A 23,415-nucleotide genomic window follows, 5' to 3' on the forward strand; every position below is an offset into this window, starting at 1 on the left:
CTTTTATTGTTTTTTTTTTTTATTATTTTCAAAAAATGAATTTATTGGGGAATATTTTTTTTTTTTTTTACTAATTTATTTGGCGATTTTTTTAAATTTTTACACTTTTTTTAATTTTTTTTTTTACTTTATTACATAGTCCCAGGTGGGACATCACTGTCCTGTGACAGATCGCTGATCTGTCACATCACAGATCACTGTGACAGATCAGCAATCTGTCACAGGCAGTGCACAAGGCTTCCTCATGCCTGCGCTTTGCAGGCACTGAGGAAGCCAGCTTCCCCAGGCCCCCGAAGGCCCCCGTCGCCATCTTGGATTCGGGGGCCTGGAGGAAAGGAGCCCCCCGCAGCAGCGCTGCACATTGCGCTGCCGTGGGGGGCTCAGGGAAGCACGGAGGGAGCCCCCTCCCTGCCGATGCTTCCCTTTAACCCCCCGGTACACCGCGATCATGTTTGATCGCGGTGTGCAAGGGGTTAACGTGTCGGGGGCGGTCCGTGACCGCCCCTGACACATTGTGCCGGGTGTCAGCTGTGATAATCAGCTGACACCCGGCCGCGATCAGCGGCGCTCACCACGTGGGCGCCGCTGATCGCGGTAGATGTACTATCCCGTCCCCGGTCATACGGGCCCGGGTACCGTGGACGGGATAGTACGTCTCATGTCAGGAAGGGGTTAAAGACTCTCCATGCCACTTGTTCAGTACCTTGCAAAAGATCATCAAAGCTACTGTCATTCATTACATCTCTGATCTGTGGGCCAATAAAAATACCTTCTTAAATCTTTGCATCACTTATTCTTGGAAATTTCTGTCGCAAGTATGAAAAGGCTTCCGATTCTTTGTTCATTGCTTTGACAAAATTCTTCATAAGCCCAAGTTTAATATGCAAAGGAGGGAGAAATATCTTTGCTGGATCAAAGAGAGGATTATGTTTAACATTCTTCTGTCCAGCAACCAGGTTTTCGTGGAGTAAAACAGCCTTCAGACTTAAAACTGACGAGTCAATGAACAGTCGCCATTCTTTCGGGTCATGTTCGCATCTAAGAGCACCAAACAACCCTAAGACGTCGTTGCATAAGGTTAAACTGTCGACATGGTTGAAAAATTGATTAAGGTCTTCTTGACGACTGCGAAAAACAGAAACTCTTGTTCCTGGTAATAAGAGATTCCGTTCTTGTATCCTTGATCCCAATAATTCTGCCTGCCTCTTTGACAATTTCAAATCTCTGACCAAGTCACTGAGATCAGCTTGACTTAACAGATGTGGATTAGATGTAGAAGGCTCAAAGTCTGGGTCTGCAGCAGTTTCATTTTCCACTGGCATTGTTAGTTCATCTTTGTCATCCTCCATTGTCCATACTTTGGGCGGTTTTGGAACATGAAAACTTTCATCGTGTGGCACTGGTCTTATGGCTGAAGATTAAGTTATTCTATTGATTTCTTGTTCTTTGCTGAATATCCTGTTACATTTGTAAGTCAGAGGTAGCAATCTGTTACATGATCTCTCTGCTCTCTCCATATCATTGGGACAGCGAATAGCATTGGAGGTCATGATCCATTCAGCCATGCTCTAAGTATGTCAGCATTGTCTTTTGATTCCTCCCCTGCCCAGGAGATGTGGTATGCTCCGTACATGGTCAGCCAAATGATTCACTACGCCTGAGCGGAATTCGCATAATAAGTGCTTGTATATGTGTAGATCAGCAATTTCTGTTATTTCAGTGGAAAATTCAGAATATACTGTTTCAGAAAAAAGTTCACATATGAGTTTTTAGAATTATAACAGAATATTGTGTTTCGTATAATTTCTCAAAAACCTTATGTGATAGGAAAAATCTGAAGTCATTTCTGAAATCAGCATGAAAAAAATCTATCAGGAACAGTCAAAATTGTCCGAGGGACAAAACCTTGGTAAGACAGTGTAATCACCTGACACCCGGCCATGATCAGCCGCGCTCCCCGTTAGCACGGCTGGTCGCATATGACGTACTATCCCCGTTAGCACGGCTGGTCGCATATGACGTACTATTCCGTCCATGGAAAATAAGTCCCAGGGCACATGGACGGAATAGTACGTCATATGGCAGAAAGGGTTTAATGTTCAGCAAACTGGTTTTATTGTGCTGTTCTACACTAAAATATGAAGGTTAATCCTCTATATTTTAGTGATGGTAATCTTATTAAAATGTTAATATTAAGCAGAAATGTGTTAAAATCTGAAGGTGAAGGTCAAATGTAACATAAAATTTTAACAAATGGTTTCAGATATTACGGTACATTTACTGGAGAAAATAAAGAGCTAGAAATGACACTACTGATTAATCATTTTATGAGAAATGAAGACAAAATAAAACAGAACAAAATGCAGAAAACAAATGAAAAAATACAGACCAATTAAAACGACGTGTTATATTATAACTGTAATCGTCAAGACATTTTGCTTTGCCACTAACATCCTTTGCAGTGCTCAACAGAGTACTGTCTAGTTCTGTATTTTCATAGTGGTTGTGAAATTTTGAGAATCTTCCAATCCCATAATTAAATATTTATTCCTGTCTTGTCCTTGTTGGATATGCAAATATAAAGCAGACATCCTAATTTTAGGACTCCAGGTTGAGATTTGGTCACCTGCAAGTTAATGTAAAATGACGTGTTACAATCACTTAGGAATCACCTTAATGAGTAAAGAGTTGCTGACTGTTTGTGAAGATCACAAGGAAACCATGATGGAATTCTTGTGTTTGCCATGCGACCTCCCGCCCATGAGGAACACTGAGGGTGTGTACGAATTTTGGTAAAATGATATTTGTAGGTGACCAAATAAAAATAGTAGTGCTTAGCTTCTGTATTAATCATAAGACAATGAAAGAAACAAAGTTAATGGGGCTTGATTAAATCATTTTCTAAAAGTGTCCCTTTAATTCTCAAATACGAAAATAGGTCCCCTGAATGCCCTAAGGTGCAAGTCAAATAAACTGAAAAAGTTGTCAGCAATGGAACATATTTTGTAGGTATGTAAAATGTTCTGTAAACCATAAAATAGGCAATTGTACCTATGATGGATTCTTAGGGTGGTTCAAGAGTGAAAACAAATTATTACCTATCCATAGGATAACTGATAACTTGCTGTTTGCTGAGATCTGCACCGATGGGCAGAGTGGGGAAATTTTATCCCAGACGGTGAACTTTTATCTCTGTTACAAAATGAAGCGGCACGAGGTCAGACACTCGAATGCACCACCATTCATTCTCTGAGGCTGCTTAAAAAAGCCAAGTGCAGCGCTCACCAGCCTCACAGACAATGATTGGAGTAGCGGTTGCACGTGCAAGCTCCATTATAACAAGGATAAGTTTCCTGTTCTGCTGATCGATGTGGGTTGGATCCCACAAATTAACAAGGCAGTAACTTGTTTTAAGACTCAAGACGCGGAAATTTAAATCATTTTACCTTTAAACGAAACCTATCATACCAAACAATCTGTGTGATCTTCAGGCAGTATCTTATAGCGCTGGAGATGTTGAGCAGGATAACATATAGTTTTTAGGAAAGGATTTGGTAGTAGGCTTCGTACACAGGCATGTGCAGGAGTCTTTAAAGGGAATCTGTCACCCTTTTTTTGGAGTATGAGCTGCTGGCATCGACATCAGGGGCTTATCAACAGCATTCTGTAATGCTGTAGATAAGCCCCCGATGTAACCTGAAAGATAAGAATGGCAGTGAGGTGGCTCAATGGTTAGCACTGAAGCCTCGCAGGTCCTGGAGTTATATCCCACCAATGAAATCATCTGCAACAAGTTTGTATGTTTTCCCAGTGTATGCACGGGTTTCCGCCCACACTCCAAAGACATACTGATAGGGAATTTAGATTGTGAGCCCCAATGGGGACAGCGAAGATGATGTCTGTCAAGTGCTGAGGTATCAATGGTGATATAAAAGAGAGAAAATAAATAATAAAATACATGTATAAAGCCCGGCTTATGCACATGGCTATCTTATGACAAGAATTTATTGATTTATATCCTTGTCATTGAAGACTTACAAGTCCAGTGGACTCAATAATTAGTGTACACACAGGGAAAGCTGTCAGTCACTGAGCTGGACAACCAATCCACTCATAAGTCTGGAGTAGCAGGGATGCTAATGAATAAAACAAGGTGCACGTACACAGACTCCTCAGAGCTTAGCTATTATACGGTGTAATACTATAATTGTACTTGTACTGTAACTAATAACAAGTACAGGTGCAGTGTGGAAATTAGCGGCAATCCATATCTGCCACCAGCGGCTCAGCCATGTGTAATAGCACCCTTACACTAAATGTTTTCACAAGCAATGTATTAATCTGCTCAGCTAATCTTGCTCTATTACATACTCCCCACAGATTGGACAGCAAGTTTAACAAGACAGGTTGCCATTTAGGCTGATGAATAGCCAAGTATGGAAAACTCATATTTGTGTGAACAGATGACCTTTTAAAGGGAATCTGTCTCCAAGTTTTTGCTACCCCATTTGAAATAAGCATAATGTAGGAGCAGAGACCCTGATTCCAGCGACATATCACTTACTGAGCTGCTTGATATCATTTTGATAAAATACCTGGTTTCTCCGTTGCAGATATGTCAGTTCTTTGAATGCTGAGCTCTGTATAACTCCGCCCCCACCATTGATTGGCAGCTTTCTGCCTATGCACATTGCATACAGAAAACTGCCAAACAGTGGTTGGGGCGAGGTTTGATAGAGTGGACGGATAGGTTTGACTACATGGCAACAGGTTTACTAGACCTCTAGTGATAATCTCCTGCTGATAAAACTGTTATTTTATCAAAACTACACTAAGCAGCCCAGGGTCCCTGCCACTACATTATACTGCTCTAAGATTATGTGGCACAAACCTTGTGACCGATTCTCTTTAACATCCTCCAAGTTATTTTCTCTAAAATGGGATAAGGTGTAAGACCTCTTTTTCATCATCTCATGTTTAAAATTAGGGAATCCCATAGATTGGGGCGAGAGAGGGAATTAGAAAGGACAAAGGCCAATCCAAACTAACTGAAGAATACTTTTTTTGCAAGTATTACTGCAATAGCCTGAATGGCAATACCAATATACAACAGTCCGTAACATTTTAGGATTTACTAAAATGTGCAGAAGAACCCCTAGGTACATACTAAAATTAAATCTAACACAATGCAATAAAAAAAGAGATATCCTTTGGTTGCATAGATAAAATTATCTTCCATTCTTACTGGTTCTTTCAGGCACAATCTTGAAAAAAACTGTTGAAACATTATTAAAGAGGTGGTCCAGTGTATAAAATAATCTTTAGATGGGTTTCTAATATAAAGAGATAAAACTTACTAATACTTATGTACAGTGGGTATGGAAAGTATTCAGACCCCTTTAAATTTTTCACTCTTTGTTTCATTGCAGCCATTTGGTAAATTCAAAAAAGTTCATTTTTTCTCATTAATGTACACTCTGCACCCCATCTTGACTGAAATAAAAACAGAAATGTAGAAATTTTTGCAAATTTATTAAAAAAGAAAAACTGAAATATCACATGGTCATAAGTATTCAGACCATGATGCAACAAGTTTTTCACCCCTGGATTTGGGGATCCTCTGCCATTCTTCCTTGCAGATCATCTCCAGTTCCGTCAGGTTGGATGGTGAACGTTGGTGGACAGCCATTTTCAGGTCTCTCTGGAGATGCTCAATTGGATTTAGGTCAGGGCTCTGCCTGGGCCAGTCTAGAATGGTCACAGAGTTGTTCTGAAGCCACTCCTTTGTTATTTTAGCTGTGTGCTTAAGGTCATTGTCTAGTAGTCTGGGAGTCCTTCATGTGTTTTTTAGCAAACTCTATGCGGGCTTTCATATGTCTTGTACTGAGCAGAGGTTTCTGTGGGGCCACTCTGCCATAAAGGCACGACTGGTGGAGTGCTGCAGTGATAGTTGACTTTGTGGAACTTTCTCCCATCTCCCTACTGAATCTGTGGAGCTCAGTCACAGTGATCTTGGGGTTCTTCTTTACCTCGCTCACCAAGGCACTTCTCCCACGATCGCTCAGTTTGGCTGGACGGCGAGGTCTAGGAAGATTTCTGGTTGTTCCAAACTTCTTCCATTTAAGGATTATGGAGGCCACTGTGCTCTTAGGAACCTTGAGTACTGCAGAAATTCTTTAGTAACTTTGGCCAGATCTGTGCCTTGCCACAATTCTGTCTCTGAGCTCCTTGGCCAGTTCCTTTGACCTCATGATTCTCATTTGGTCGGACATGCACTGTTAGCTGTGATGTCTTATATAGACAGGTGTGTCCTTTACAAATCAAGTCCTATCAGTTTAATTAGACCCAGCTGGACTCCAATGAAGGAGTAGAACCATCTCAAGGAGGATCACAAGGAAATGGACTGCATTGACTTAAATACGAGTGTCTGAGCAAAGGGTCTGAATACTTATGACCATGTGATATTTCAGTTTTTCTTTTTTAATTTGCAAAAATTTCTACATTTCTATTTTTTTTCAGTCAAAATGTACATTAATGAGAAAAAAAAGAACTTTTTTGAATTTACCAAATGGCTGCAATGAAACAAAGAGTGGAAAATTTAAAGGGGTCTAAATACTTTCCATACCCACTGTATTATTAAAGGTGCCTGATTTTCAGCCAGTCCGACCGATACACACAAAGCATTATGATGGGCCGTCACAGGAAACTCTCAAGCACAACCTGGAAGTAGAGCTACCGGGACGATACCACCTATGGCTGATAGTGGAGGATTAGGACACCTTTGGAAATACCCATATATTGGTGAGTTGTATAGCTTATGTTAGGATCACACCTAAAGAACTTTTTTTTTTTTACAAGTGGACGACCACTTCCTGACCAACGCAACACGGTAGAATGTCATAAGCTAAACAACGCATATTTTTAAGAAATGATGACAAATAGTTACTTTGTGTTAACAGTATAATTCACTATAACATATTGTGTGCGATTTTCAAGATACACATAGTTTTTTTTTCTTTTCTTTAGTCCCGGCTGCAGTGAGCTCTTTTCCTAAATAATACACTAAATACAATATAAAATATACTGTACAGTTGATATTAAATGTAGCATAATATATGGTATTAAAAGAAGCAGTCCACACAGAGGAACCCATAGAGAACAGCACTACGACGTTAGAATGAGCAGAACGGTAAGGAGGAGCTGTGATATCATTACAGGAACGTGCTGTCACTTTGTATTGGTGCCATGGTCATTTCTGTCCCACTAAATATCTTATAGTCATAACATATACAGGGAGAATGGAAACCCCCAATTTGGATTACAATGCAAAGGAGTAAAAGAGAATTTTGGTGGTCTTTTATGGACCCGCCACATGTATACAGAAAAACCGACTGACTGCTGCTTTAATAAACGTATATTATACTCTAATCTGCACAGAAGGTGTTACATGGCAAACTGCTCTCAAAAACACACTATAAGCTGTTTGTCTTTTTACATAGGACTGGTGCATGGATCTACAGCTCAGGAAAAATAACACATATTAACACTAAACGTTTTGATAACTTTTGACTATTTTAACCATTTCTGCTGCAGTGGGGTCTGCGGTTGTCCTGTGGCAGCAATGGAGTTAACAAAATTAGTTTGCGCTGCTTCTGTTGTTCCCATTTCAATCTTTTCACGGGATAAACGGGGTCTCAAAACTAGTCATTGTCTTCAGTTCAGTGAAAGTCTTAGTACTTTCTTTTAAAGATGAATGATCAGAGTTCATGCTTTCCTCTAAGTTGTACTGTCTTGTTTTCCAGTGCTTCCAGCCTCTGGGGGCCTCCATCAGAATGGTGCTGTTTAATCCAGTTGGAGGTGGCACTGGAGTCAGAAAATGACTATCGCTTTCTCCAATTTCATTGATATTCTCCACAAGACGTGCAGCATTAACATTCTGCGGGGATACTTCGGTAACACCGTTGTTAAAAGACAACAATGGAGCCTCACAGTCGTCGAAGGAAGGAGGAAAACTTTCAGGCACATTCAGGGAACTTCTTTCTTCAATGATATCGGATTCTTTGCTAGAACTACTGGCAATATTACTCCAGCTGCCTATTTTGGCCGTAGATGGTGAAAAGTCTTTATGGTCTTTATTCTTTAGACCCTTGAGATAGTGCTTCTTTTGGTGCATCCCGAGAGCTGCTGCAGTTTTGCAGACTTTAGAACAATGGAAACAAACAAACCCTTTAACACCCTGTTCTGCCAAATGTTTTTGCTCGTGGTTCTTTTTTGTACAAAGGTATAGGAATTGCTGCGAGCAAAACTGACAGTCATACGTTTTTTCTCTAGTGTGAATCCTCTCGTGCTTTTTCAGAGTTTCATGTAACATAAATGACTTGCTGCAGTACTGACACTTGAAGTTCTTTAAAGTCTGGTGGATGCGTTCGTGTTTGTTTAAATTCCCTGGGAAGGAGAAGCACTTTCCGCATGTCTTGCAGGGATAGGGCTTCTCCCCGGTGTGACAACGCATATGCACTTTTAAAGTTGAAGGATTCCGAAAAGATTTTTGACACAGTTCACAAAAAAAGGGTTTGCTGTCCATTTCCCACTGCGCTGTAACCATTTCTACCTTATCTGTTTTCTCGCGGTCTTTAAAATCTTCCGTTTCCAGAGGTTTCTCCTGTTCATCTGCCTGATCTTCATCATGCCCAGTAAAAGGTTTTGTGTCCACTACATTAACTTCATCTACGTTTTCTACGTCAATGAAATCATCCTCAAGATCTCTACTTCTACTGTGTTTTTTCTTTTTCTTGAGTTTTCTAAATTTTTTAAAGTGCTTAGATTTCTTTTTAGGTTTGTAGTTATAGTAGGGTCGCCAAGGTTTGTCAGACACATCCTGGTCACTGGCATCATCGCACATTTCTTCCATTTGAATACATTCTGATTTCCGAAGTCGATTGGAGCTCCTTTCTTTCTTGTCTTCATCGGATACTTGCCGTGCTTTCTCTAGTTTAGACTCAGAATGCCTTGGTTTTCCATTTCTCCTGAAAAATAGCGATGAGCCGGAGATCTGTCTTTTTACCAGAGCTTCACTTCCAATTTTGACTGTGATCTGGCAAAGTGGAGCAATTCCACTATTTACCAGAGTTCCGGGTAATGCCGGTTTTGCTATGTATGTTTCTGTTTTATTTCCTTCCCGAATAACACTTTTGTTCTTTTTATATGAAGTGGCTGGTTGCGTGACTTCTCGCCTTTCCGGATATGACTCTCCTGCCCTGTACTTATCTGTCTGCTCTTCGTCACTTGTAGGTTTTGACTGTGTAGCTTCAACATTATTTCCCTGATAAGTATCTTCTCTTTCTGGTGATACAGTGGTTCTACTGTGATTCCAACCTATTCCGTTTGTTGCTGTACCTCCGGTCACAGCATTTCCATGCATGATCACAGATGATACCCTGCTGCTGTGCATAATCACAGATGGTGCTGCTTTGATAGTGTTAATAACAGTGGGAATATTTTGATTCTCAGTATAAGGACAGGCTTCACTATCACCTACTGTTGGAGTGGAGTCCAAAATGTCATTGGGAGTGCTTGAGATGGGAGCAGGTAAAACATTTGCATTTTTATCACACTGTATTATATTAAATGGCCAAGACTCCTGGTTTGTGGTTGTAGCATTTTGAGATGCTGGGTCTAGTGTACAAGAATAGCTTTCCTGGTTTTCCAAAGCAAACGGTGGCGAGATTATTGGATTTTGCACAACAGTGGCTATGTTAAATGAATTCTGTCCTTGGAAGTGGATTCCGGAGTGCTCTGCAGAGTCATTCCCAGAACTATTCAAGGCCGCTCTTTTACTCTTCATCGGTAAAAGTCTATATAATTTGTAGGGATAGATACTAGATTTGAGGCCTCTATTGTTTGCTTTACTCCCCACACCTAATCTTGGATCAATTCCATGAGAAGATTTTTGATGATTTTTAAGAATGTAATAAGTCATAAATGTTTCTAGGCAGAATATACACTGATATCGACGATCCCCTGTATGCCAAATTTCATGTTTAGTTCGATATTCTGCTAAGGCAAACACTTTGCTGCAATAATGGCAAGGATAGGATTTTCTCCAGGAGTGGACATTAGAATGACGTCGAAGGCTTGAAAGAGTAACATAATTTCTTTTGCATACAATGCAAACGTAGAATATTTTACCATCTACTATCTTCACAAAGTGGTCTGTTGCAGCCGAAGAACCATTGGGAAGACTATTCTGGTCAGAAGCTCCATCGGCTGAGGTAACCTGTGAAAGGCTGTTTTGCAACTTCATATCTTTTTCAGTGTGGACCACTTTAAAACAGATTTGTTCATGTCTCTGTAGGCGTTTGAAATGTGCAAACTCTTTGCTGCAATTCTTGCAGCTCAATGTCTCATGATGCCTTTTAGGTAGCGGATAAAGTGCATTTTCACAGAAAGGCTGAGGGACGGGTGGGTTACTTGGAGCAAGTGGCAGTAGGAGACTTTCATTTTCCTTTTGGCTATAGAAATCAGAAGGGTTGGCCGTTTCGTCAGTTGAGCTGGCAACATTTGTAGAAGCACTACTCTGGACTATAGGCTGAGGCCTAAAACACTGAGGCTCTAGCACAGGCATGTTACCAGTTGATGATGGTTCTTGGATACTGGGAACTGGATGTGGTGTGCTATCGTCACCATCCCCTAAATGGCTACGCTTATTGCTATGATCAAACACAGAGTCCCTCTTGTATGGAGCATCCCCAGGAGACACTGCATAAGAATGCTCAGCCAAAGTGTTAACAGGTTCACCATCACTACAGACACCGATATCAGAGTTACTTTTATCGTTCTCTTCTTCACAAGGGCCGTTAGACTTCTTAAAATTTGCCCTCAAATCAAGAGGAGAAAATCCATTGACTTCCGTTTCCAAAATGGAAAATGCATTGGTTATTCTTGGTCCACTAGCAACGGCTGGGTCATCCCTATTTTTATCTACAGTTTCTGATTTCAATCCGTTCTCTCCTCGATAAAATGTGGGTGGTAAATTTGCCTCGGTTTCCGTTGAGCATGTGACAACCGAGCGTTTCTTGGAAGTTTTTATATTTTCTAAAAATGTTATTCCTAGTTTTTTACCAGCATCTGCAAGATCAGTAAGTGTCTCCTTTTTCTTCACTGCAATCTTAGAGCTGTAAATAAAATTCAGTATCTCCGTAAACGTGTCAGCTTTGAAATCTGTGAGTTCCAAGACATGTCCTTGTATTAAAATACTCTGGCTCCGGAACTGATTTCTAAAATATAGACTTGAGGCTGCTAGTATATTCCTATGAGCCTTAAATTTGGTGTCTTCAACCACGATGGTGACATCACACAAGAATCCTTGCATACGTTGCTCATTTAGACTACATAGAAGGCTCTCTCCATGAAGGCAATCTGCTAGGTCTTCTGAAGTGAACATTCTGATTTAGGCATGGAAGTCTATGAAGACAAAAACAAAATAGATTAGTATATATTCCACCAAATTGACTAAAGACATCTCAACTTTTTTCATCTTTACCTAAATGATATATGAAATATTAATGTGCAAAAAATTCTAAAATCACCAATTCATTTTCTATAAATGTACCACAAAAAAAAGTGAATCTTGCTGTAAAGGGTGAAGTGTTTCCAGTGTTGCACTGTGATTTTTTTTTCATTTCTTGGTAAAATATTGTCTTTTTTATCTTAGATACATGGCACTTTGTATTGATCCAAACTGAAATATTATCATTTTTTTTCTTAGTTTTGATGCACACTATGCTACCCATAAACAGGATCTCTAAGGCTAGGTTCACACATTGCACATTTGATGCAGATTTTACGCATGCAAAGTACCAACCAAATGGATGACTTTTACTGGCATACAACCCACATACTAACAAAAGTTACCTAAATAAATAATATGGTAACAAAAGGGGTACTTAATAAAAATATTTTTATTTAAAATTCATTTAAAAACAAGAATAAAGAAAGAGGTTCTGAAAATACTAAACCAGAGACATATTGCCAAAGAATGTCCACAATGCACAGGCTTCTAAATAAACAGCGGCCCAATAAAAAATTAGCAATATAACCGTAGGCTACACATTTTATAATTATGCATAAAGAGACGCCCAATACTCTATATAGAGACATAGGCGGTAACCATAATGAATAAACCGCCATCATATATAATATTCCACTCCATAAGTAATGCAGACAAAAGGAGAAATGAGGAGTAATGGATTCAGAATTAAATATAAGGCTGTGTTCACACACAGCGTTTTTTTAGTGGTTTTTACCGCGGTTTTCGCTATAAAACCGCTATAAAACCGCTAAAAATAAGCTGCACAGTCATTTCTATGCATTTTGCACTTTTTGTGCACATTGATGCGTTTTTTACCGCAAAAAAAACGCATCGCAGTAAAAAACGCAGCATGCTCATTAATTTTGCGGATTTTCCCCGTTTTAGGCCTCTTCCATGCGGTTTTAAACCGCTGCGGAAAAAAACCCGCATCAAAAACGCATCAAAACTGCGCAAAAAACGCAAGCGGAAAAATAGGTGCGGTTTCTGGGAAGGGATTCAGGTTTTTGAGCAGAAAATTTCTGCAACGTGTGCACTTAGCCTAAAAGTACAAAATGTATTAATTGACACATGCACAGAAGGGTAATAGATCACACCCCAAATTTACATAAAATCAGACGCAACCAGGACAGACCCGGACAGGGGGAACAGAATTGACAACCCGTGCTCACAGAAAATCATCATAGAAACACAAGTAGTGCAATAAAGTATCATGCAGGATTAGCCAAGTCAATAAATACTGCGGCCAAAAAAAGGTATATCCCTTCTGTGCATGTGTCAATTAATACATTTTGTACTTTTATATTTACTTCTGAATCCATTACTCCTCATTTCTCCTTTTGTCTACATTTTATAATTAATAGACACCAACATGTAATAGGGTATACAAAAGAGCCAACACATCAAATATATGTGGAATTCATGGCGACCCTTGGGGCAGCAGGGACGCCAGGAATTCCACGTGCACCACATAGGTATTTTTTGGTCCATTATATGTTTAAATATTAACCGTTTAATATCATTGCGTTGTGGATATATTGTCCTTTATAGTAGTATGGCACTTTAGTTGGGCAGGTCTGCCATGATTAACCTTTATAGATTGTTTACATTTTGAGCACTCAGCACTTTATATTTTTTGGTATATTTCTATATAGCCTTTATATTTGATTTGATTTTTATTAAGTACCATATTATTTCTTTAGGTAACTTTTTCGTGATCAATATTGATATCATTAAAGGGAGACAAATACCCCAATGGATTAGAGGTTAATGGATATTTGGGACTTTTTTCTGTGATTATAAACCCACGTACTGTGTGGTTTTGTGGTGCAAATTCCATGCAGTAATTCAGTGGTCCCCAACCTTTCTGACCTTGAGAGCCACATTCAGCTTAGAGAGAGGGTCGCGAGCCACATTCAGCTTAGAGAGAGGGTCGCGAGCCACATTCAGCACTGAGAGAGGGTCGCGAGCCACATTCAGCTCCCACCTCCTTCAAAGTAGTGTCAACCAAAGCCCCCATTACAGGTATAATGATAACCAAAGCTTTTCCACAGAAATCACTCCAAAGCAGTACACTGAGATCCAGGGGTTACCACAATTACCCCATTCAGTATTTCCCATCAAGGACTCCCAACTCACCGTCACATCCAGCTTTGAGCACCTCCTCTACAGGTAGTGCCATCCTCCAGTGTATCACACCTAAAACATCTCTAAACCCCTAAGACCATTAAATGTGCATCCAGATCTGCACTTCTGTGCAGGGCTACTCACAAAATTCACCATTTTGAGATGTACTCTTCATACCTGTTTGCTAGACCAGGACCTAATGCACCAAGCTGGCAGCCAGTCACGAGCGACAATTCATGGGACCGCGTGCCACATGTGGCTCCCAAGCTATAGGTTGGGGACCCCCCCTGCAGTAATTGGTTGCTGGTGTTTTTGAAAAACTGCAGCATGTTTATTTCTGTTGCAGAAAAATCTCTTTTTGGAGCAGTTTTACGCATTTATTTTAATGGGAACCCTGCAATCCGCAGTTTAAGCTGCTATTCTGTGCTTCTTGGTGCTGTTTGCTTAACAAAATACTGAGTATTTGCAGCAGGTTTTTCTGCACTAAAAACCTGAGTGTTGGCAGGAAAAATATTGCATAAAATATGTGCATTTATATGTTTTTCCCCATTCATTTGACTGGGAGAAAAATGTTACAAAAACACTCAAAGAATTAATATGCAGCAGATTTGAAGAATAAAACTAAAAAACGCTTTGATGGTTCATGGTTCCAATCTGCAAGGAAACAAATAAGCAGCATGACAATTCAGAAATCTTATTCACTTTACTGGTACTGTAAAGTGCAGCGTTTGGAACAAATCACAGCGTGTGAAGAAGTCCTAAGTGGCGGAAATAAGTGTAGATATTTATTGCAGAAATACTGTGGATTTCAGTTTAGACAGTCACACCAAATGTTCAAGAAGTGAATCCAGCCTTTAGATGTAAGGATGAATGCTTATATGTTTGGGAAAAAGATAAACTATTATTTTCATTTTTATTTTTTTTTTAATTATTCATTATTATTCTATACTTTTGAAGGGTTGCAACTAGCGATGAGCAAAGCCGAACTTAACAGTTCAGTGTTCGTACTAGACAGTTAGGCCTCTTTCACACATCAGTTTTTCACCGTCAGGCGCGATCCGGCTATTTTTACTAAAACTGGATCCGGCGAAATGCAATGTCGGATCCGGTTTTCCCCCATTGACTTGCATTAGCGCCGGATCGCGCCGGATGGCCATGCGGTTCGTCCGGTTTTGACCGGATCCAGCAATGTTTCTCAATCCGGCGTCTGGAAAAAACGGCAACTGTAACGTTTTTTGTCTCCGGCGAAAAAGCCGGACCTCCCGAATCCGGCGCTTCCGGCTTTTTCACACAATGAAAGTCTATGAGCGCCGCAATGCGCCGGATCCGGCCAAAGCCGGATCCGGTGGCCAGATCCGTTTTTTTTGGTCTGAGCATGCTCAGTAGCCCTGCCCACAGCAAACATATATAAAACCATGACAGTGGGACCCTCAGCCACAGCCAACATGCCAGCCAAAAGAGGAGCCAGCCGCAGGAGACTACTGCACCACCAGCACCACCCCAAATGGAGCCAAGCGACCATGCCGAACAAGCGGAGGGGAGTCCACCAGCAGATGACAGACAGTAATTATCACATCCCCCATTCCTCCAAACTAGGGCCATTGAATATCAATATATGTAACGCTCAAGGGATAGACTAAGTCCGAGAGTGGACCCTCTGGGTCACGGATCTGGAGCCCCTGGGTCGAGCTCGCCAGGTGATGACCGACCCCTATACAGGGATCGTTAGGGGCAAAACCACAGAGGACAGAACCGCGACAGCCGGTACCAGGAGGGACGGCTCAAGGACAGCAACCAGAAGGAGGCTAGGTCACAGGACAGAGACAGGAGTGCCCGAGCAGGTTATAGGAAGCAGGGAACACCCAGGCAGCAGAGGCAAGTAGGGAGAGCAGGAACAGCCACGGGGACAGGAGGAATGCAACGAAGGAGACGCCAGGGAGGGTAAGGGTGGTGAAAGGCTGGAGGAGAGGAAAAACAAGGGAGAAGGAGAACGAGGGAGGAGGGCAGGACAACCCGGGAGCTGACAGGAGAAAGCAGGAGAATTCACTGGAGTAACTATAGAGGCTAGAGAGGCCCGGAAGGCGTGGGTTAACACAACAATCCTCAGGCGTCCTCTCAACAGTGACGACGCCTGAAATACCTTAGGAACCGGAAGGAAGATGACAAGCGCTGCCCTCAACGTCGCCCACCACCAGCAGAAGAGGAAGCGCTGACGCGCGCCCGCGGCCTAAGGAAGGGGCGCAGGAGCGCCGCAGTGCTGGAGGCAGGATGGGAGTGCGTGCTGCGGCGGAGACGCCGGTAAGAGGAGGCGGCGGGCGCCGCTGCAGAAGGCGCGGCCGCCGATGTTACAATATATTCATTGGCCCTTTGTTTCTCTTTATTCACCAGCAGAAGCCGCCCTACAGAAGCAGCAGCACCAGCAACAGCAGCAACAGGAGTGGAGTCTGGCCAGCAGCAGGACACCACATCTTCTTCTGGGAGCCCTGCCTCGCATCGTCAGCGTTTAACGGTAAGTTTTTATTTCCAGAATCCATCATCTCTGGAATATATGTCTATTAATTGGCTTTTATGTCAAAACAGGAATCACAAGCTGAAGAGGATCTCCCAGAAGAAGAACGAAGGGGTGGACAGATACCTGGAGTGGGCTCGCAACTGGAAAGTTTCCTGCATCAAATGCAGAAACACAACATCACACTACACACAACACATAGAAATCAATGTAGCGCAGACATCACACAGCAAACAACAACAAATATGCCTACATCCAAGCACATAATTTTCTTTTTTCTTTTCTAGTCTTCCCAATCTGGTGCTCGGCCAAGAGGTCCTCGCAGTGCCTCCCAGGGTCTTCGGCGACAGCAATGCGGCGGTCACCAGCGTGTAAGTATAATATTTTTGCTTAGGTTTTTTTTTCCCTTTTTATTTCATTTCTTAAGTGTGAAGGCTAATTTTTTTTCTCTCTTTTTCTTTAACAGCCTTCACAGCGTGCTCCCGACTCTGACGGTGAGGAGGGGGGGATAGATGTGGATCACCTCATCGATCTGGTCAGAGAAAGGGAGCCGCTATGGAATATGGCCGACCGCCGCCATGCTGATCTTATTGTTACCCGACGGCTCTGGGAGGAAATCTGTTTGCTCCTTGTGGACCGCTGGGAGGACCTCGATGCTCGTGCCTGATTCAAGAGCGTAAGTATATACAGTTCAGGTTGCTTGATGTAAACCAGGGTTTCCCGAACGCCAGTCCTCGTGGTCCCCATGGGTCATGTTTTCAGGATTTCCTTTTGAGCAACACTATGGAAATCCTGAAAACATGACCCGTGGGGGGCATGAGCACAGGAGTTTGGGAAACACTGATGGTGTATACCAACCACTTTGTGCTTTCTCGTTTCAGGGGAGAGAATTGTGAAGCGGTGGCGGTCTGTGAGGGATCGTTTCAAGAAGGAGTTCAACAAAGAGATGTGGGCCCCGAGTGGATCTGGAGGACGCAGGAGCAAGTACAAGTACGCACAAGCCCTGTCGTTCCTCCGGGCAACAATGGTCACCAGAAGGTAAATATGAAACATCCCATGTAAGAAATTTTTTTTTGACATGTGTAATTTTTTTTCAGCCAGGGCCAATGCCATGTCACTATATTAATTGTATTTGGTTCTCTTTATTCCACAGCACAGTGACCAGAACTCGGGAGCCTGCACGGTTGGACCCTTCTGAGGCGATCCCTGAGGAGACCGCCACCAAGGGACACTTTGACCACCCCGGCCCATCAGCACCTTCCCAGCCTTCCCTCACATTCAATCCATCTCTCCCATCCACCAGCGCAGGAGCATCGTGGCCGCCTACATTACATGAATCGACTGGTGAGGAGATCTCTTTCCCTTTACCCCACCCTTCTGCCGCTGCCACCTCTAGTACACCTGCGGGTACTGGGCGGCAGCGGCAGAGGGGTCAGGAAAAGAGCTATGCGCCAGAGTTCTTGCATCTGAATGCATCTTTCCAGAACTGTCTCAAAGTCTTGTCAGAGCAAATCTCGGCAGGCTTTCAGCAGATCAACGGCGCCAATCTGGAGTTGAAGACAATTCTGCAAACCATGCATTCAGAAGCAAGATCTTCGCCAAACCACACCTTTTTCAGGTCTGTTGTGGAGCGCATGGAAACGCTCTATCCTAGCCAGCAGATGCATGTAATGCATTCGTGCCACGGTGCTCTACTGCAGGTTACCTCCCAAACTCCTCCTCCCACCACAGTAGTTCCTCCACCTGCACCACCTCCAGCCACTGTCCCTCATCCCCCTCCTATTACATACCAGCCACCTCCCCAGTACCAGCCACCTCCCCAGTACCAGCAACCTCCCCAGTACCAGCCATCTCCCCACTTCCAGCAACCTGCCCCGTACCAAACTTCTTCCCCGTACCAAACTCCTTCACCTTACCAATTCTCAACAACATCTGCTACTCCAGTCCCTGCTCAAACCTCCACTCCACCACCCACCACCTGTTCTGCCTCCCACATGTCCCCCCATTCTATTGTTTTTTCCACACCTTCACCTCTAACTGTTCCTTCCCCACCACAATCCAAAGTCCTCTCTCCACACTCCCAGTGTCGAAGTATCCCGCAGCCCCTCCAGCAGTATTTCCACCCCACACTACACAAATTTATAAATGTGCGTCTTAAAATAAAAATGACCAATTTTCTGGTTTGAAAGCTTTATTAAAAAAGTTAATTGAAATTTCCAAACAGTTTATGAAAAAAAAAAAAATTTTCAATAAAAGTTAAATTATTGTTTTACACTGGTTGTCTGTGGCGAAATATGGTATAACAAAAGGTAAAATACAGGGTAGAGAAAAGGTAAAAAGGTATACAAAACCAGGTACATAACTGTGGGTAAAAGGTTGAGAAATTTTAAATTTTGGCCACAGTTGTGTACCTGGTTGTGTTTTAGGCAAAGTATTTAAGCTTTTACAAAAAGTTGTGTATCTTGTTGGGGATTTCCTAACAATGTACACAACTTTTGTGAAAAGGTGAAATACTTTGCCTAAAACACAACCAGGTACACAACTGTGGACAAAAGGTAAAAATTGTTAAACCACGACAAGATAGACAACTTTTGGTTGGCAAAGGTATACTGTTGGTACAGAAGGTACACAACTTTGGTTAAGGGCAGAAATTTATCAAACTCTGTCATCCTGCCAGTCTATTCTTCCTTGAGGTGACATATAGTATTGTGCAAAATTGTCCCTCATTCATGAAACCGTCACAGAACTTCTTGTCATGGTCACGTGTGTCTGGACGCAGCGAGTATCGCAAGGCGAACCCATAAGACACACGTGACCCTGGATACACCGCATCCAGTTGGGCGAATTTAAATAGGATGTGCAGCTGGATACACCGCCTCCAACTGGCGAATTTTAGATATTACAAGACCACTCCTCATTAGGGAAACACCAACAGCGGGGACGCCCAGATCCTGAGTTCACCCCACCACTACCTGACACTTCAGGTTAATGACAAACGCACCGCTGGTATTGGCAATAATGTTCGTTTTGGAGGCACCACGCATCTACACAGTGCCGACCTGGGGAACGAGGTTATGTATGTCAATGTTTAGTATGCGCTGGTAACACTTCGCAACACACTTCCACTGATTTTTTTTTTTGGTGGCCACCCATACACGCTCGTTCACACACAGGTCTGGACCTGAACGTTTATTGCACACATTCGTTAGTCATAAATTTGGTGAACTCATTCTGGACTCGACAACAGAGGCGTCCCTCCGCTGTCACCACACTCACACCCCCGCTATTCACCAAGGGACACCACCCTCCAACCCTTTCACCATGAGGTCTGCGCCTCCCATGGTTGGTTAATGGCGAGGGTTGAGATATGCCCCCACTCCCCCACAGCGCACCTGCTGCTCACACCTGGAGGTGAAGGGACCGGGATATGGAGGAAATATACACATGCTGGTCGCCTTCCTCCAAACGACCAAGAGGGGCGGCTTCTTCGGTGGTATTGAAGATTTGGCATGAGCCCCGCGGACTATCACCAGTCTGCTCACTAGAGGGACGTACCCCTTCACCTCGGGGAACCCCAGACTGCACCATGGGGATCACCAACTCCATCCACCTGTCTGGTTACGTCCGCCTGTATAAACAAGTCCCGCTCCCCAGCAGCGACTCTAGGGGGCTTTTACCAAAGCCTCAGGGACATGGAGGAAAAATACACTCGCTGGTCGCCTTCCTCCACACGACCAGGAGGGGGGCGACTTCTTCGGTGGTATTGAAGATTTGGCGTGAGCCCCGTGGACTATCACCAGCCTGCTCACTACAGGGACGTATCCCTTCACCTCGGGGAACCCCAGACAGCACCATGGGGATCACCAACTCCACCCACCTGTCTGGTTACGTCCACCTGTAAGAACAAGTCCCGCTCACCAGCAGCGACTCAAGGGGGCTTTTGCCAGACCCGCAATATGCCAAAGCCGCCATTTTGATTTCCTGGTTGCCTGAGCAGAGGCCCCAGACCCTGATAACTGCTGCTGCAGCAGCTCTAACACACCTTGCCGCTCCCCACTCACCTCAGTGAGGCCCGGCAGCAATTACTCACAGGTCTCCACATGGCCAAAGCTCACCAGAAAAAAAAAAATGTACGGTTGGTGATAATGTCACGGTCACGTGTGTCTGGACGCAGCGAGTACCGCAAGGCGAACCCATAAGACACACGTGACCCTGGATACACCGCCTCCAGTTGGGCAAATTTAAATAATAGGACGTGCAGCTGGATACACCGCCTCCAACTGGCGAATTTTAGATATTACATGTATATATAAAGTAGTCTGGAAACCCCGCCTCCAGTAAGGCGAATTTAAATAATAAAGGGGGAACCTGGGTAACATTAACAATGGTGGGCCCTGCAATAGGGAATAGGGAAGTGGAGACCTCCTGAACTCCCCTGAGCCAGTGTCCCTGCACTCCTAATGTTCCCTATGCCGGTTCCGCACCGGGCGACGCACAGGAACCTAAAAACCCTAGCTCGCCCTGAGCCTAAACCCTCACTAGGGAATTGGTCGGTGCGGAAACTAATCCCACCACTGCACTAAACACACATGAGGGAAAATGACAATACAGGGGAAACACCACTTAGCTTTGCTCTGTTGCGTACGCTCCTAGCAACAGAGCCCACCACCTGTGTGCATCTTCTCCTCCACCCGGATCCATCACCATAACTGGATCCTTCACCATAGTGCAGCCTTGGAGCAGAGTCCACCACCAGTTGCAGCTGCCCAGTAAACAGAGTCCCAAAGATGAGTCCAGCTTATGCCAAAAAGTTCAGCATGCTTGAGTCCAGTTTTCAGCAACCAAGTCCAGCATGCTGAGTGCAACTCTCACCATCGTCGCCACTCCACCAAGCCATGCCTGCACTTCCTGCCGACAACATAAACCGTGACTCCACCACGCCATGCCAGCCCTTCTTGCAGACCACATAGCTGCCACTCGTCCCCTCTGGCTGGGCTGCGCAGGACTCATGTTCAGCTCCTTCCTCACCCAGGCTTGCTTCCCAAATGACGAACACAATATCACCAACAGTGATTGAACACACCTGGCTCTCTTTTATAGAGCCTCACACCTGAATTATAATTACGTGCACTAAACCAAAGAAACTAAAGTGCACTACCACTCACCGCCACCGGGGCAACTTAGAATGAACGACACCACGTGTAATAGTTCTAATGGCCACTGGGGGCAATCACATCACTTTGGCACCTAGCCAAAGGAAAAAAAGTTCACTTATCCATTTAAACTGTCAGATCCACGCTGGATCATGACACTTCTATTGGTAATGTTCTGGTAATCTTGCAAGGTGGTTTCTTCAGAGGTGTCCTCAATGGAAATGGGTTCCTTGCACATAACAAAATTGTGCAGGACCACGCAATCTTTGATCACCTCGTCCACAGTTTCAGTCTTGAGGTTGATCGCAGTCAATAGTACACGCCATTTGGCTGTCAGAATACCAAAGGCGCATTCCACCATTCTTCTTGCTCTTGTGAGGCGGTAATTAAAAATGCGTTTTGTTCTTGTCAATCCTCTGCTAGAGTATGGTTTCAAAAGGTGTTCTGACAGCTGGAAGGCTTCATCCCCTACACAGACAAAAGGCATAGGTGGGCCAGATGTTTGCGGCAGTGGTCTAGGGGGTGGAAACTGGAAGGTGTTTCCATAAAGTCTACGCCCCATGGCTGACAGTTTGAAAACTTGAGAGTCATTAGAGCGGCCATAGGCCCCTATATCAACAGCAATAAATTTGTATTCCGCATCAGCGATGGCCATGAGGACAATGGAAAAATATTTCTTGTAATTGAAATATTCCGATCCCGATCCTGATGGCTTTACAATGCGGATATGTTTCCCGTCCACAGCGCCCAAGCAATTCGGAAACTGACATATCTGTAGAAACTTGTCAGCAATTTCAATCCACCTCTCTGTTGTGGGCTCTGGTAAAAACTCATCAACTAAAGAGTCCCACAGTGCACAGCATGTGTACTTCACAATTCCAAATATGGTGGAAATCCCAAGTCTGTACTGGAAATGGAGTGACGAAAGGGATTCTCCAGTTGCAAGAAATCTGGGGGGAATTAAAAAAAAAAAATTAGTTCAAAATCAGAGCATTACATACCAAAACTAAGCTCTAACTTGGAGATACAAACTACCACCAACAAGATTCCAGTGAAAGTGTGCTCTGATGCGAGCAGATCCAATAAATGTGTCTTACCTTAAAGTCACCATCAGACGCTCTGCGGGTGAAACGGAGAAGCGGCAATAGGTGTCCGATCTTCTTATGAGGTGTGCAATGCGCTCCAACAAGTAATCAAAATTCTCCATTTTCATCCGAACATATGCAAACAATTTCTCCGGGTTTCGTCTAAGGTCCATGCAGAGTGTAGAATAGACCCCATGCATCATTCTCTTGGCTGTGATGGGGTGGATCCACAAACGGCGTCGACGTCGCTGATGCATGATGTGCTGCTGTCTAGCTCTCTCCTTGTCCAGAACAATCACCCTCAAACGATTCGCCTTCGCTGTAAAATCCACAAAATTCTTCAAAATATTTCCAATCACAACATCCATCTTCGCCAGTAACTTGCTCTTCTCTCCAACCTGCACTTTCTCCTCTACAACCTGTCAAAGATGGGCTGTAGGAACACGGTATATATATAGGTTTCAGTAGCCAATCCCGTTTGGAAGCCCCCAAGGGGCATTTTTAAAAACCGGATCCGTCGTAATCCGTCGAAAAATGGATGGAAAACGGATGAAACGGATGAGACGGATCTGGTTTTTGGTCAGACGCGCAAGATGGATCCGGCCCAAAATCAGATCCATCCCATCCGGTTTTACATTACATTTGCTGGATCCGGCGCGACGCCGGATCGTGCCTGACGGCGAAAAACTGATGTGTGAAAATAGCCTAAGTGACCGATGCTAAATGCTGATCAAGGACTTCTACTGGAAGTCTGTTGCAATGTTTGGAGTTCTGAGAGAGAGACAGACAGAGATTTTTTTTCCAGATCCAAAGTTTGGGTCTGTATTGTTTTCAATGGGATTCGGGTTCTAGTTCAAGTTTGGCTACAGTTTTGATACCCGAACCGAACTTTGTACTAGTTCAGGCCGGCTACCAAAACCCGAACTTCCACTGGTCCTCTCATCCCTAGTTCCA

The 23,415-nt window shown here is 43.5% G+C and overlaps 1 protein-coding gene across 4 annotated transcripts in view; it reads right to left on the reverse strand.

Annotated features, from left to right (window-relative positions):
- Nucleotides 1–2,310: 2,310 nt before the first annotated feature.
- ZBTB38 (zinc finger and BTB domain containing 38) overlaps nt 2,311–23,415 on the reverse strand; it is a 58,823-nt gene continuing 37,718 nt past the window's right edge. For all 4 annotated transcript variants that reach the window (XM_073576614.1, XM_073576612.1, XM_073576611.1 and 1 more), the window contains exon 2: nt 2,311–11,463. In XM_073576614.1, the coding sequence (XP_073432715.1) occupies nt 7,676–11,443 (3,768 nt within the window). In that variant the 5' untranslated portion in view covers nt 11,444–11,463 and the 3' untranslated portion in view covers nt 2,311–7,675. The remainder of the gene's footprint in view (nt 11,464–23,415) is intronic.

The sequence above is a fragment of the Dendrobates tinctorius genome, unplaced genomic scaffold, assembly GCF_039654945.1.
Source record: "Dendrobates tinctorius isolate UK_male_01 unplaced genomic scaffold, ASM3965494v1 ptg000049l, whole genome shotgun sequence".
In the NCBI taxonomy this organism is placed as follows: domain Eukaryota; kingdom Metazoa; phylum Chordata; class Amphibia; order Anura; family Dendrobatidae; genus Dendrobates; species Dendrobates tinctorius.